This window comes from Stegostoma tigrinum, chromosome 4 (genome assembly GCF_030684315.1).
Source record: "Stegostoma tigrinum isolate sSteTig4 chromosome 4, sSteTig4.hap1, whole genome shotgun sequence".
Lineage (NCBI taxonomy): Eukaryota > Metazoa > Chordata > Chondrichthyes > Orectolobiformes > Stegostomatidae > Stegostoma > Stegostoma tigrinum.
The window spans coordinates 92,049,283-92,063,701 of NC_081357.1; the positions used below are offsets into that span (position 1 = coordinate 92,049,283).

Here is a 14,419-nt window from a genome sequence, read left to right on the forward strand (position 1 = left end):
CTACATTGACCAAGTGAGCTAATTAACAATAACCAGCATTGCTTTCGGCTATACCATATGACAGTTACAACAGACCTCAGAGGTGATCATAAAAGCAAAGCAATGTTTCTTCCATAATTTAAAATTTTCCATTTGATACACTGTATTCCATGCACTATAACCAGCTACAGTTACAAACTTGCTGCAAGACAGCTTGTACCGTATTAAAGTGACTGCAATTTTGTTAGTCAAACAAATGTTCTTCTCAGTGTGCCTGTTGAAACATCTGATAAATATTATGTTTATGTTAATAAAAACATACACTGAAGCAAAGTACTGTAATCTTGCAGGTAATGCATTCAACTTTGGCATTATAGCCTAGATCTCATATGCAGCACATCATTGTGTTGAGATCCTCATCAATGCAGGATTATGTTTAGTTTACAACTGCGTTTAAACTGCTTAAGGAGGAATTATTACCTGAGGTGGTTCAGCAGAGGCTGGAGTCGCTCATCTGATTGTACGACAGGCAGCGATCTTGACGCAATCTGCAGAGGAGAGGTAATTTTGAAGTGAGATTCCATTCAGAAATAAGCAGCAAAGCCAAATTAACCAATGCACAGCAAAAATGTACAAGTAGCACGATCTGTCTCTTCATGTCAACAAGACAATCCGATCACAGGTTCTGAAAAGCACAAAAGTCTCATCTTTTCAATTACAAACATGAGAGCAGAGATCTGTTCAGGCCCTCAAGTCTGTTTCACCTTGGATTTCGCCCATCCCAGTTCCAAACTCCATGGCAACACCCTAATCAATCAGAGCTTACCTGTCCAGGCTCAGTTTCTTCAGATTGACCAAGCCATTAAAACACTAATTATTAGCAAATATGGGCGAGACGGCACTGTCAAGAGTTCATTAATGTCCTTTCATGAAGGAGGTCTGTTGGCCATACCCATGTGGTCTGTGTCAGATCCCAGTCCCAAACTAACAGTTGTCCTCTAAATTGCTCTTGGAAGCTTAGTTGCATCAAAGCATTAATAACAAAACAAAAAAAATGCTAGGTTGTTACTTTTTCACAGTCCCCACAGCAAGACTTTGAATGGGCCTTAAACTGCTGATGGTGGTCTGCCTAACACCAGAGTGTAGCAATGATTCTTGTCATCTTGCTGTCCTCATGCTTCGCTGGAGAAGCAACCTTCCTCCCAGAACAGTCTCGTTGACTCCCAGTCTTTAGCACGCGAGTTGTTGAGCTTTTCTTCTACTGTATTACTACCACACGCTAAGGTCAAAAACTGCCCAATTCTCTCTGCAAATATTGCAGAGTAGTAGGAAACATGCACCTTGCTGCGACATGGGGGAACACCAAAACAGAAATCTTCTGATGCCCACTGAATTGCAGATGTTTAACCATAAGAACGTAAGAACTAAGAACAGGAGTAGGCCATCTGGCCCCTCGAGCCTGCCCCGCCATTTAATAAAATCATGGTTGATTTTTGAGACTCAGCTCCACCAACCTGCCCACTCACCATAACCCTTAATTCCTTCACTGTTCAAAAATTTATTCAGCCTTGCCTTAAACATATTCAGCGAGGTAGCTTCAACCACTTCACTGGGCAAGGATTTCCACAGATTCACAACCCTTTGGAGTGAAGAAGTTCCTCCAATCTGTTCTGAACTGATATATAAATGCATTTATATAAAATCAACCAGCTCTTCTGCACAAGTAAGTAGATTGACTGAAATTCACTGTAAACATTCACTAATTTGAACTAGCTTCCTAGCAGTTGACTTAATTGATTTGTCCTCACGCAAAACAAAAAAAGAAAGTAGGAAAGCTCGTATTAGATTGTGCTTCAATTCCAGATTTCATACAATAAAAAGACAAAATCACCAGGATCTGTAAATTCTATTTTTGAGCTATTTTTTATCCTTGTACTTAACAGAAAATCATGAAGTACAATTGAATGGAGTATTTCACCTCTTAAGCATCAGCAATATTATACAACAAACTAGCTTTTCTCCCTACAAAGAAATACAGAACACCCTAATTTCCATTTAGATGATAGTACTCTGTGCTTTGTACCTCTAAACACCTTGCTGACATAATCATCAAGTGGAAATGAACTGAAAGGCATGCATCGCTGACTGACTGAGGAATTACTGCAAAGCAGGAAAAAGGAAGATTAACAAATATAGATACAAGCACATATCCTAAGTCTCATCTTCTGTCTCATCCAGATCCTAATTTTACCACTAAAGGTCACCTGGCATGTTGCAGTCAAGGTACTTTTGGCCTCTTGCACAGAGTACAACAGTCAAATTGCTTCCTAGACAATGAACGAAGGTAAATTTACACAGTTCATCAAATATTTGGTCTTAGGACAGAATCCTCACTCTAAGCATGAGCTCTCATACTTCAATGCACTTGTGAAATATTTGGTGCAAAACAGAAAGGCACTCCAGTTTAAGGCCTCATCTAAACCAGGTTAGGCCCTTTTCAAGTACAGCAGCCAGTACACAGAGAAAGTCAGAATGAGATTATTTCAGAAGTGGTCTCTGCACTTGCAACTGGGAAAAACACTTGGGGGGGGGGAGTGAAATTTTCATTATCAACATTGTCCAAGAGAAATGAATTTTTAAAGCAGACACAGTCCAGATTATGATTTTGTATCTGAAATTTTACATAGAGGTTCAGTTTTGAAAACTGTCAGCTGCCTACCAATGTCAGTTACCCATCACACTTGCACTCTCCTCATTATGCAGGATAACAATGAATAAATCTGTCTGTGGGCAGCTGTGGTAGAAAATGTTTTCAGCTCGCAGGGCCAATGACATCCATTTTGCTCCCTATTGCCTTTACCTTTCTAGAAATGGCAGCTCAGATTGGAGTTTGGTGCTACAGTCCATCGTACAAAACAAAAACTTTCAACTGAACAAACTTAACAAATCTACTGCCTGAAAGCAACATCAGGCTTACCAACTCCTAATGTGAAACATGAATATCATGAAGATCAGGAATGCTCACTGTTGACTATTTTCAAACTTTAAGAGTTTTGAGACCCAACTTCCATTAGGTGTTGCCACGCTCAGGTAACTATGCCAGAGCATTGATGAAAAAGATGGTCACTCTACAAGGCAAAAGGAGGATTTCTTTAATGGGGTCTATCAATAAAGATGGGGTGATAAATTTAATTATCATTTTCAGAGGGCAATTAGAAAGGAAAAATATGGAGGAGTGTGTGAAAAGAACAAGTAAAAGGCCGTGATGGGCTAAATGGCCTCTTGTGCTTTATGAATCTATAATTCCATAGATATTATTGAACTGGATTGTTCCTTTTTTAAAAAAAAAATCATCAATATGTTGGAAAATATTTGTACTGCATATAAGAGGGGCCAAAACTCAAGACATTTTGTCATTTGTTTAATTAAGCACCAACAATGCACACAGAATTTAATCCTCCACTGCTATGAAGTCAACTTTACCTTATCCACTACAAAAAAAACATTCCTTCTGTATAAACGTGAACTCCTTCCATTTCTAATATTAGTTATTTTCACACATACAGGGGCTTTAACAAGGCAAATTTTCCAATCCTGTCCACGAAGAAGAAAGGTGACATTGTTTGAACTCACTGCATGAGGAATTTTATGCCTGACAGGAGGAGGAAGATCAACATGTCATCAGTCTCTGTTGGGATGACAGCACGCTTGGTAACCCTACTGCTTCTAATCTATTTCCAACAATAATCACCATCACTTATGATGTATTTCACATAAAGGAATCTTGAAGCAGTTTAAAGATAGTGAAGCGAGTGTTGACAAAAATATAGAACATGTTCGGCATACATTCAAATGGTAAAACAGCACAAAAATTTCTTTGATGATATTATACAAACATTGGACACAGATGATAACAGGACAGTTGACCTAACATTTGGTCAGAGAGATGAATTTTAAAAGTGTCTTGAAGATGCAAGGAAAGACATTGTGTCAAAGTGGGCTAAGCAGGTAATTCCATATTTGAAGGCTTTTGAACTGAAGGTCCAACCAATGTTGAAATATCTTAAATTGGGCACATGCAAGTTGGAAGTCAGAGAAACTCAATGGATTGTCAGTTACAGAGAGAGAGGAACAAGGCATGGACAATTTTACAAAAGAAAATTTGAGAGAAAGACCTTATTTTACTTCCACTTTTAAAGTTTCTTTTGGCCCAAGAAAGAAACTGATTTTTTTGTTAAATTTAAAAACCTGCCTGATCTTCCATCAATCCTGTTCAGATAGGAATATTAGACACATCCAGAACAATGACAGCACATTCAAGTAAATACTTACTGTTGCATGGAATACTTTCAATATTCTTTGCCTCCCCTGCTTTCACACAAGTCACAAAGTCAGAGTTTGTTACAGCATGCATAAATTCAGGTCACCAGGCATCTCTCTGCTCAAATCCCAATTTCCAGCACTCAGCCTGTAGCCTTGTATGTTTGGCAATGTGATGGTTTCTGTCTCTACTGCCCTTTTTAGGCAGTGAAAAATAAACTACCACATAGTTAGCAGAAATGATTTCAAAATTAATAATGAAAGCCTGACATCATGAATCACCAGAAGGCAGTTTTATTAAAAACTTGAAACAAAGACATGCATTTTGACCTAAATACAGAATCACCAAACTAAATGAGAAACCCAATTAAAATGGTTTAGAAATTTTAACTCGAAAATATTTTTCCACAAAACTGCCATCAGTCATAAATTATTTCACAAAAATACTGCCTAGTTCATTTAAGCCCATATTAAATTCCCTTTGCAAACCCTTTAAACAATTGCTTACTTTATATTTAAAAACTGAAAAGAGCTACTTGCTATTTGTTCCATCAATCTGAAAATGGTTGAAGCAATAAGAACCAATAAAATAAAAAGTTAGGCATTGTAAGTCAAGGAATGGTAGTTTTTAATAAACTGTGCCTTCTGGCACACAGCAGGATTCACAATATCCCATTTGTGTAGGTCACTACAAATCATTGGTAAAACATGCCGTTCTCCACAGAGTGACTAAAAGTTGCAAAGCAGACTTGCTATGAACCGAGAGATATTACTGCCAACATAATCCATTAAAGGATGGCAAAGATTAAGCAACTGCATGTTTAGCCAAAAATTATCCGAGACTGGTAAAGAAAAATAAGTGCCAATCAAATCCTGCAATGAACCAAACACCACCACATTGGCAAGGTGCTTTACCAGGTGTTGATAAAGTAAGCTGCCCAGGAAAATTTAGAAACTTATCGGGACAAAAAAGGCCAAAGCCAAAGCATGGTCATTGCTAGTAAGTACCTTTAATAAAGAATGATCAGACAGGAGCCCAAGCAGGTCAACCTCAAATAGTGGAACACGTTGGCAAGCACTGAGGATTATGTGGTTGGTGAGTAACCCGTTCAAGCATAGTCCATGTTTTGCTGAATGATCAATGGTAGAGCTTCCTTTTGACAGCGTGATTGGCCATTCAGTGCAAAGCAGGTCAAGTCAAATTGCTTGATGCCTGTACAGCCATGTGCCATGTTTGCCAGATGGAGCCAATTAAGTTGGGTCACTTGTAACTTGAACAAGGTCACCGGAGGATGGCAAAGGTTGAGCAACTGCTCGTTAAGCCAAATTCTTTCACACAGACTGCCATGATGCAACGCATGCAGTTAATGCCATCTGGAGACTGTATGAAAGCCTAAATGAATGATGCTGCTGCCAGGCAAAGAAATGTCCCAAGTAGTCATTGTCAAGGCCATCAAATGAAGCCAGGGCCCCACAGCTCATGCTCGTAAACATGATGACTCTACCTCTTCTTTAGGCAAGATGAAACCTGAGAGAATGAAGAGACAAACATAGTACTTTCTTGATATAAGCCTATTCTCATGCGCCTTTATCTGCCACCTTGCTCCCTCATCTGTAGTCTTATTTCGTTAGTGACAGTTCTTTTAAATTATGTTTACTTCCTGGAACAGAGCAACTGTAGGCATACAAACTGGTTGCAGCTTCTGCAACGATTAGGTCCGGTGCTGCCTGCATCGTTTGCTGCTGGATCTTGCATAAGTCAGCACCAAGAAGTTTTTACAGGCTACGAAGATACCCTTTTTTGCCTGATTTGGGTTGGATTCTAACCCAAATTGGAAGATTTATTTAAATTTGTTCATCAGATACTGAGAGGCGAGTATTTATTGCCCATCCCTCATTCCCGTGGGCAGTTAAGAGTCAACCACATTACTGTGCGTCCGGAGTGCTGAAAGGACATAGTGAATCAGATGGTTTTTACTACAATTGATAGTGGTTACACAGTTGACATTAAACTACATTTTAATTCCAGCTGTCAATGTAGGATTCAAAATCAAGTTCCCTTTACAGTTGCTGCCAACATAGCTCTGCCTACCACCATTGCTCCGCCCACCACTCTCAGCCAGCATCTCAAGACAAGACAATGACACTCAGCCCTGCCAAGTCTTCACCATCCCCCCAGACCTCCCCCTTACTGAGGACGAACAGTCAGTCCTCAGTAAAGGACTCACCTTTGTCCCCCTCTACCCACACATGATGAATACAACTCTCGTTTGGGCACCGAGCAGTTTTTCCTCCGCCTCTGCGCTTATTTCTTTAATCGTGAGCCTAACTCTCCCTCTACTGACTCCTTCTCCTGCCTCCGACGCAGCCTCTCCTCCTGGACACCACCCCAAGGCCTCCTACCATCCCTTGACATCTTCATCTCTAATTGTCGTCGAGACATCGATCACCTCAACCTCTCCCCGCAGAACATGCAGCCCTCCGCTCCAATCCCGACCTCACCATAAAACCCGCAGACAAGGGAGGCACAGTAGTAGTATGGCGCACTGACCTCTACATCGCCAAGGACAGGTGCCAGCTCTCTGGCCCCTCCTCCTATCGCCCCCTTGATCATGACTCCACCCCTGAGCACCAAACCATCAACAACCTCATCACCTCAGGCGACCTCCCACCTACAGCCTCCAACCTCATCTTTCCCCAAACCCGTACCGCCCGCTTCTATCTCCTTCGCAAAATCCACAAACCTCACTGCCCTGGTCGACCCATTGTGTCCGCCTGCTCCTGCCCCACCGAATTTATCTCCACCTATCTTGACTCCATTTTCTCCCCCTTAATCCAGGAATTCCCTACCTACATCTGTGACACCACTCACGCCCTCCACCTCCTCCAGAACTTCCAATTCCCCGGTCCACAACACCTCATTTTTTACTACAGGCGTCCAGTCCCTATACACCTGCAGTCCTCATACAGATGGCCTAACGGCCCTCCACTTCTTCCTGTCCCACAGGCCCGACCAGACCCCCTCCACTGTCACCCTCATCCGCTTATAAGAACTCATCCTCAACCTCAACAGCTTCTCCTTTAATTCCTCCCACTTCCTACAGACAAAGTGGGTGGCCATGGGTACCCGCATGGGCCCAAGCTATGCCGACCTCTTTGTTGGATACATGGAACAATCCCTCTTACAAAGCAACACTGGCCCTATCCCCCATCCCTTCCTCCGTTACGTTGATGACTGTTTCGGCGCCGCCTCGTGTTCCCACGAGGAGCTCTAACAGTTCATCCACTTCACTAACACTTTCCACTCCAACCTTAAGTTTACCTGGACCACCTCTGACACCTCTCTCCTCTTCATGGACACCTGTGTCTCCACCTCTGGCAGCAACCTGGAAACCGATATCCATTTTAAGCCTACCAATTCCCACATCTACCTAGAACATTCCTCCTCTCACTGTAAAAAGACCATCCTCATTCCCAATTCCTTCACCTCCGCCGCATCTGCTCCCGAGATGAGGCATTCCACTCCCAAACATCCCAGATATCCTCTTTTTTTCAAGAGCCGCAACTTCCCCTCCACATCGAAAATTTCCTTGACTGTGTCTCCCGCATTTCCCGCAACTCATCCCTCACACACGCTATCCGCAATAATAACCAAAACAGAATTCCCCTCGTCCTTATGTACCACCCCACCAACCTCCAGATCCAACACATCATCCTCTGACATTTCCGCTATCTGCAATCTGACCCCACTACCAAAGACATTTTTCCCTCCCCACCCTTGTGCTTTCCGAAGGGACGACTCTCTCCATGACTCCCTTGTCCGCTCCACACTCCCCTCCAGCCCCACCACCCCTAGCACTTTTTTCTGTAACCGAAGCAAGTGTTACACCTGCCCCTATACATCCCCCCCCTCACCCCCATCCCAGGCCCTAAGACGACTTTCCACATCAAGCAGATGTTCACCTGCACCTCTGTTAATGTGATATACTGTGTACGCTGTTCCCATAGTGGCCTCTTCTGCACTGGGGAAATCAAGCAGAGGCTTAGGAACTGCTTTGCAGAACACCAACAGTCAGTTTGCAACAAACAACTACACCTCCCAGTCACGAACCATTTCAACTCACCAGCTCCCCTGCCACTCCTTGGACAACAACATGTCCACCCTGGGCCTCCTGCATTGTCACAATGATGTCACCTGAAAGATGCAGGAACAACATCTCATATTTCACTTGGGAACCCTATAGCCTAAGGGTATCAATGTGGACTTCACAAGCTTCAAGATCTCCCCTCCCCTGACCACATACCGAAACCAGCCCAGCTCGTCCCCGCCTCCCTAACAATTTCTCCCACCTCAAGCCCCACCCCATCTCCTACCCACTAACCTCATCCCACCTCCTTGACCTGACCATCCTCCCTGGACCAATCTATCCCCTCCCTAACCCCCCACCTACATTCATCCTCACTGGCTCTAACCCCACCTCTTAGACTTGTCTGTCTCTTCACGCCCTATCTTCTATTCGCCTCCCACTGTCTCCCTATTTATTTCAGGATCCCCTTCCCCTCCCCCATTCCTGAAGAAGGGTCTCGACCCGAAATCAAACTTTCCTGCTCCTCTGATGCTACTTATCTTGCTGTGTTCATCCAGCTTCACACCGTGTTATCCCTTTACATTTACCTGAGTTTCTTCATTGCCAATCCAGTAAGGTTACCACTATGCCATAATTTCCCCTGAATCTGGACTCTGAAGAACATCGTTTGCAAATCAAATCTCATACAACTAGCATTGTGCCCAAGATGGCTAAAATGACCGCTGTTGCTGTAGCTGCCTTGTTGAGTTGTGTGCGAACAGAGTTAATAACATTAGTGCATGTCCAATTTGTAATAGTATAAGCTATCTAAAAGAGGTTCAATACTTGTCAGACTACCAAAGATACAAATGCCTTCAACATATCATCCACTTCCTCTCAATGTCCCACACCTGGCATCTCCTCAAATCTCAGTTTAAGCAGAAGTGAGGAGTCAGATTTCCCAAAACTGATTTTTGATAAAATAGAAGCAAATTATAAAACAGATTAAAAGCCATTTATTTTACAAAGCTGGTAGCAGTTCTTGTTTTTGGAATGATTTTGCATCCTCGCTCTCCACTGGAGTCGTACCTGAGGACTGGAGAGAGGCAAATGTAATTCCTCTCTTCAAGAAAGGGAATAGGGAAATCCCCGGCAATTACAGACCAGTAAGTCTCACGTCTGTTGTCTGCAAGGTGTTAGAAAGGATTCTGAGGGATAGGATTTATGACCATCTGGAAGAGCATGGCTTGATTAAATGTAGTCAACACTGCTTTGAGGGGGGCAGGTCATGCCTCACAAACCTTAGAGTTCTTTGAGGATGTGACTAGAAAAGTTGATGAGGGTTGAGCTGTGGATGTGGTGTATATGGACTTCAGCAAGGCATTTGATAAGGTTCCCCATGGTAGGCTCATTCAGAAGGTCAGGAGGAATAGGATACTGGGGAACTTAGCTGTCTGGATACAGAATTGGCTGGCCAACAGAAGACAGCGAGTGGTAGTTGAAGGAAAATATTCTGCCTGGAAGTCAGTGGTGAGTGGTGTTCCACAGGGCTCTGTCCTTGAGCCTCTACTGTTTGTAATTTTTATTAATGACTTGGATGAGGGGATTGAAGGATGGGTCAGCAAGTTTGCAGACGACACGAAGGTTGGAGGTGTCGTTAACAGTATAGAGGGCTGTTGTAGGCTGCAGCGGGACATTGACAGGATGCAGAGATGGGCTGAGAGGTGGCAGATGGAGTTCAACCTGGATAAATGCGAGGTGATGCATTTTGGAAGGTTGAATTTGAAAGCCGAGTACAGGATTAAGGATAGGATTCTTGGCAGTGTGGAGGAACAGAGGGATCTTGGTGTGCAGATACATAGATCCCTTAAAATGGCCACCCAAGTGGACAGGGCTGTTAAGAAAGCCTATGGTGTTTTGGCTTTCATTAGCAGGGGGATTGAGTTTAAGAGTCGTGAGATCTTGTTGCAGCTCTATAAAACTTTGGTTAGACCGCACTTGGAATACTGCATCCAGTTCTGGTCGCCCTATTATAGGAAAGACGTGGATGCTTTGGAGAGGGTTCAGAGGAGGTTTACCAGGATGCTGCCTGGACTGGAGGGCTTATCTTATGAAGGGAGGTTGACTGAGCTTGGACTTCTTTCATTGGAGAAGAGGAGGAGGAGGAGAGGGGACCTAATTGAGGTATACAAGATAATGAGAGGCATAGATAGAGTTGATAGCCAGAGACTATTTCCCAGGGCAGAAAAGGCTCATAGTTTTAAGCTGGTTGGAGGAAAGTATAGAGGGGATGTCAGAGGCGGGTTCTTTACACAGAGTTGTGAGCATGGAATGCGTTGCCAGCAGCAGTTGTGGAAGCAAGGTCATTGGGGACATTTAAGAGACTGCTGGGCATGCATATGGTCACAGGAATTTGAGGGTGCATACATGAGGATCAATGGTCGGCACAACGTCATGGGCAGAAGGGCCTGTTCTGTGCTGTACTGTTCTATGTTCTAATTGCTGTGCCCTTGAGAACCCTGGCCTGCATGTTTTATCTATCATTTCTCAACAGTACATGGTTAGGGAAAAGACAGGTGTAGAGCTGAACCCTTTTACATCACTAGTCCAAGAAAACAAGGCCACCTACGACACTACTCACTGTTGTTTCAGCATGACCAAGTGTTAGAAGACAAACCTTTCAGGCCATATATTCTGGCCTCCATTTCAACTGATGTTTCCCTTGAAGGTTTCAATCACTGTTCCAAAATACAAAGCTACATATCTAAACTGCTAACGTTATTGAATTGGGCACTTCCCCCTCCATTTGCCCGTCTGGTATTTGTTGAAATGCAAAAAAAAATTAACTTGGCTATTATCTTTTCAGATTGATGATGGGTTTGGTGCATCGTGTTATTTCAAATAAAAAAACCTATTTTACCACCATGTGGACGCTTTGCGCAGACAGAAATTTCGATTACAAGGTCAGCTGGGAGACTGTAAATATATGCTTCAGATGTCTTGTTTGTGCTAATTGCTTTTCAAATATAGAGATTCTTCACTATTATTTTTGGAGAGATGAAAGATGATCCATCTAGTAACAGATGTGCAGTTTTAGGTCATGTCAGCTCTCAGACATCAGCAGTCAATGGACTTATTTATTTTAGAGCTGTTAATTTTAATGAAACATGCTCTACGTTGGTCTTTTCTACATGTACTTAACTCATAACTTTTATTTTTCTCATCACTTAGGATAAGGATTATTTAGCTAGCGCAGATACAGAAGAAAAATGATGAAACATGTGGATAAGATTACTGAAAACACCTTGAACTCCCAAAGTACGAGTTGACAATTGGCTTTCCCTCGGCTGTCAATCACAGTAAGTGATCAGAGACTGCTCCACAGGAGGTCACCAGCAATTATCCTTCAGCCACATAAATGAAGGAAAGAAAACAGCAAGGGTACAGTGGACTCATACACCAATATGTGGTTCAAAGGAACAGACATTCCCAGCTTCAAAACACCCCCAGCCATTGTGTTCCTGATAATTAAATCTGATTTATGCTTTGCTGGCACGTGCTCAATTTTTAAATCAAGGTGTACAAATGCATCAGCCCAACCTTCTCACCGTCAGTGGTTGTTGGTTAAATTTTAAGTCTTCAGTAGCCTAGGGTTAATCACCAGCCAGATACACACATTAAGATGCAAGCCTACAATTCCAAGCAGTTAGTCATTTCCTCAGGTCATTCTCACTTGGCCATCTTAAACACAAATAACTTGCACTTGTTTTGTGCCTTAAATGCAGTCGAATTTTGCAAGATTCTTCACATGATAATTATTGGCTGTATCTGACATCAGATCAGCTAAGGAGATACTGGGGGGTAGTCAACAAAGAGGTCAATTGTTAGGGAAGAAATTGAGTTCATGGACAAGGTAGCAGCCAGTGGTGCAGCAGCGCAATTGGGGACACTGAGGAGGTCAAAACTAAAGGGCTGAAGTATACTTGATAGGGAAGGACAAAGCTAGAGAGGTATTTGGAATTGGCCGGTTTTCACTCTTTGCTGCAAACTACCTTTCTTCTACAATCAGGCTCAAACACATTCCTATGATTAAAATCGACAGCCAGACTATGTTAAATTGTTGGAAAACTGGATTTTATTTACATTGAGATTTGTGCCTGATGCAAAAGCTGCAAAAATCTCTGGAGAAAAAGGAAAGAATGAATCTTTCTCTTCACTGTTGCAGATGTAAGAATTCCAATAGTTGGTTCTTTTGTTCAGAAAAAAATTCTCACGTATTTAAGGATAGCAAAATCACAATGGATTATTCAGATCACTTAGAATGATACATTTCATTTCTCTTTTTACTAGTGAATGCAGACCCAGCTGCAGCAAAGTGATGCAAAAATATTTAATGACTTGTCAGCAAATTAAACCACTGGCATGTGATCAGATGCCTGGTAGAAATGCAGGCAGTCCAGAAGGCAAAACAAAACTGCAGAAATCATGAGTTGTGATGGCAGCAGAAATGAAGATGGAATGGAACACTGAGGAAGGACAATAAGGTCTGAATCGTGCTAAGGTCAGAATAAAGTTCAGCAAAACTCTATCCACCCAAGGCCAGGGAATGCGGTTATCAACTAGACTTATCATTTTCGAGAGACACAGGAAAAAAAAAAGAGTTATTCCACAAACGAATGAAATCTATTCTCTAATTTTGGCCATTTGCTCTTCCCGGAATTCCTTCGCTCCACCATTGGCGCCATGCACTCAGTTTTTAGCTGATTTAGATACAGCTGGATTAAAGCTTATCCACTTTATGAGAAAAGTACTTTCAGTCTCACCATGCTACTTAAAAGACCAGAAACCAGGAAAAAGTCAGAACTGATACAACACCAGTCATCTCCCTTACATCATTCAGTATATTCAGTTTGCGCATTGACATTTCAAGATCCCCCATTCAGGTTGCAATTAATTCATCTATTCATAATGGTAGTCGATAGCAACAGTTGTCCAAGACCTTGTTTTAATTAACACAACGCCACATTCACGTTTCTAAAGTAGATGGTCTGATACATCAAAAATTAGCATTTCTTTTCCAAATATCAAAAGCTTGCTATATGGTAAAAGAATGATAGAATAAAAAAAAGTTGAAATTATTATCTTTACAGAAGAGGTGGTTTAGAGGAGATTTAATAAAAGATGCTCACAATCACGAGGTATCAGGAGAAACAGCTTTCACGGAAGAGGGACAACCGCCAGAGAAGGCAGATTTAAGATAATTGATTAAAAAAGGTCAGACGGGAGGTGAATGGATTTCTTTTAAAAATAAGAATGATGATCTGTAATGTAGTACTCGAATAGGTTATGGAAGCAGTTTCAACTGTAACGTCTACAAAAGAATCTCTGCAGACTTCTATTTTAGGAAACGATGGAGGGCAATCAAAAACAAAGAATAAGATAATTTATAATTTAGCAACCTGTTAGCAGGTGATAGTAGGATTTCGTTACTAAAACAACCACTGTTCACTGGATTACACCGACAGGATGTGACTTTGTTTTAATTCATGCACTGTAAAAATGGAAATCCAGACACAAGGGGCCACCTACTGGGTTGTTTTAAATTAGCACTGCTCTGCCCAGCTGGATTATAGCATAAACTGAATAAATACATGCCTGACTCCATTGTAGAAATATAATACAGCATTGCTGTTTCTATCATATTATCCACAAGCAGCCATTGAAACTGAACACACCTTTACAAACATAATCTACATGCTTCACGATTAGACAGTGTATAGTTGTCAATCTGTGAGAAAAACAAATTCCCTCTCCCTCCCATTCAGTCTGCTTTAAATCGAGATACACAAAATTGTCAAATCAAAACACAAAGTTTATCCAAGTTCAGAATGAACGCTCCCTTGGCATTCTTGATCTTTTACTCAACAGTGACAATTCTAGTTATTTTTATTTCCTTCACAGTGGATCCCGAATTATTAATCTCAGTAAAGATGCAATCTATTGATACCTGTCTGCACTTTATTTAAATGCTGCTCTCAGAGTGAAAATTAGTC

The 14,419-nt window shown here is 41.9% G+C and overlaps 1 protein-coding gene across 1 annotated transcript in view; it reads right to left on the reverse strand.

The window, feature by feature from the left end:
• The window catches only part of prim2 (DNA primase subunit 2), a 165,049-nt gene that overhangs the window by 51,317 nt on the left and 99,313 nt on the right, over positions 1-14,419 (reverse strand). The window contains exon 7 of the mRNA XM_048531973.2: positions 460-527. Coding sequence (XP_048387930.1) covers positions 460-527 — 68 coding nt within the window. The remainder of the gene's footprint in view (positions 1-459; positions 528-14,419) is intronic.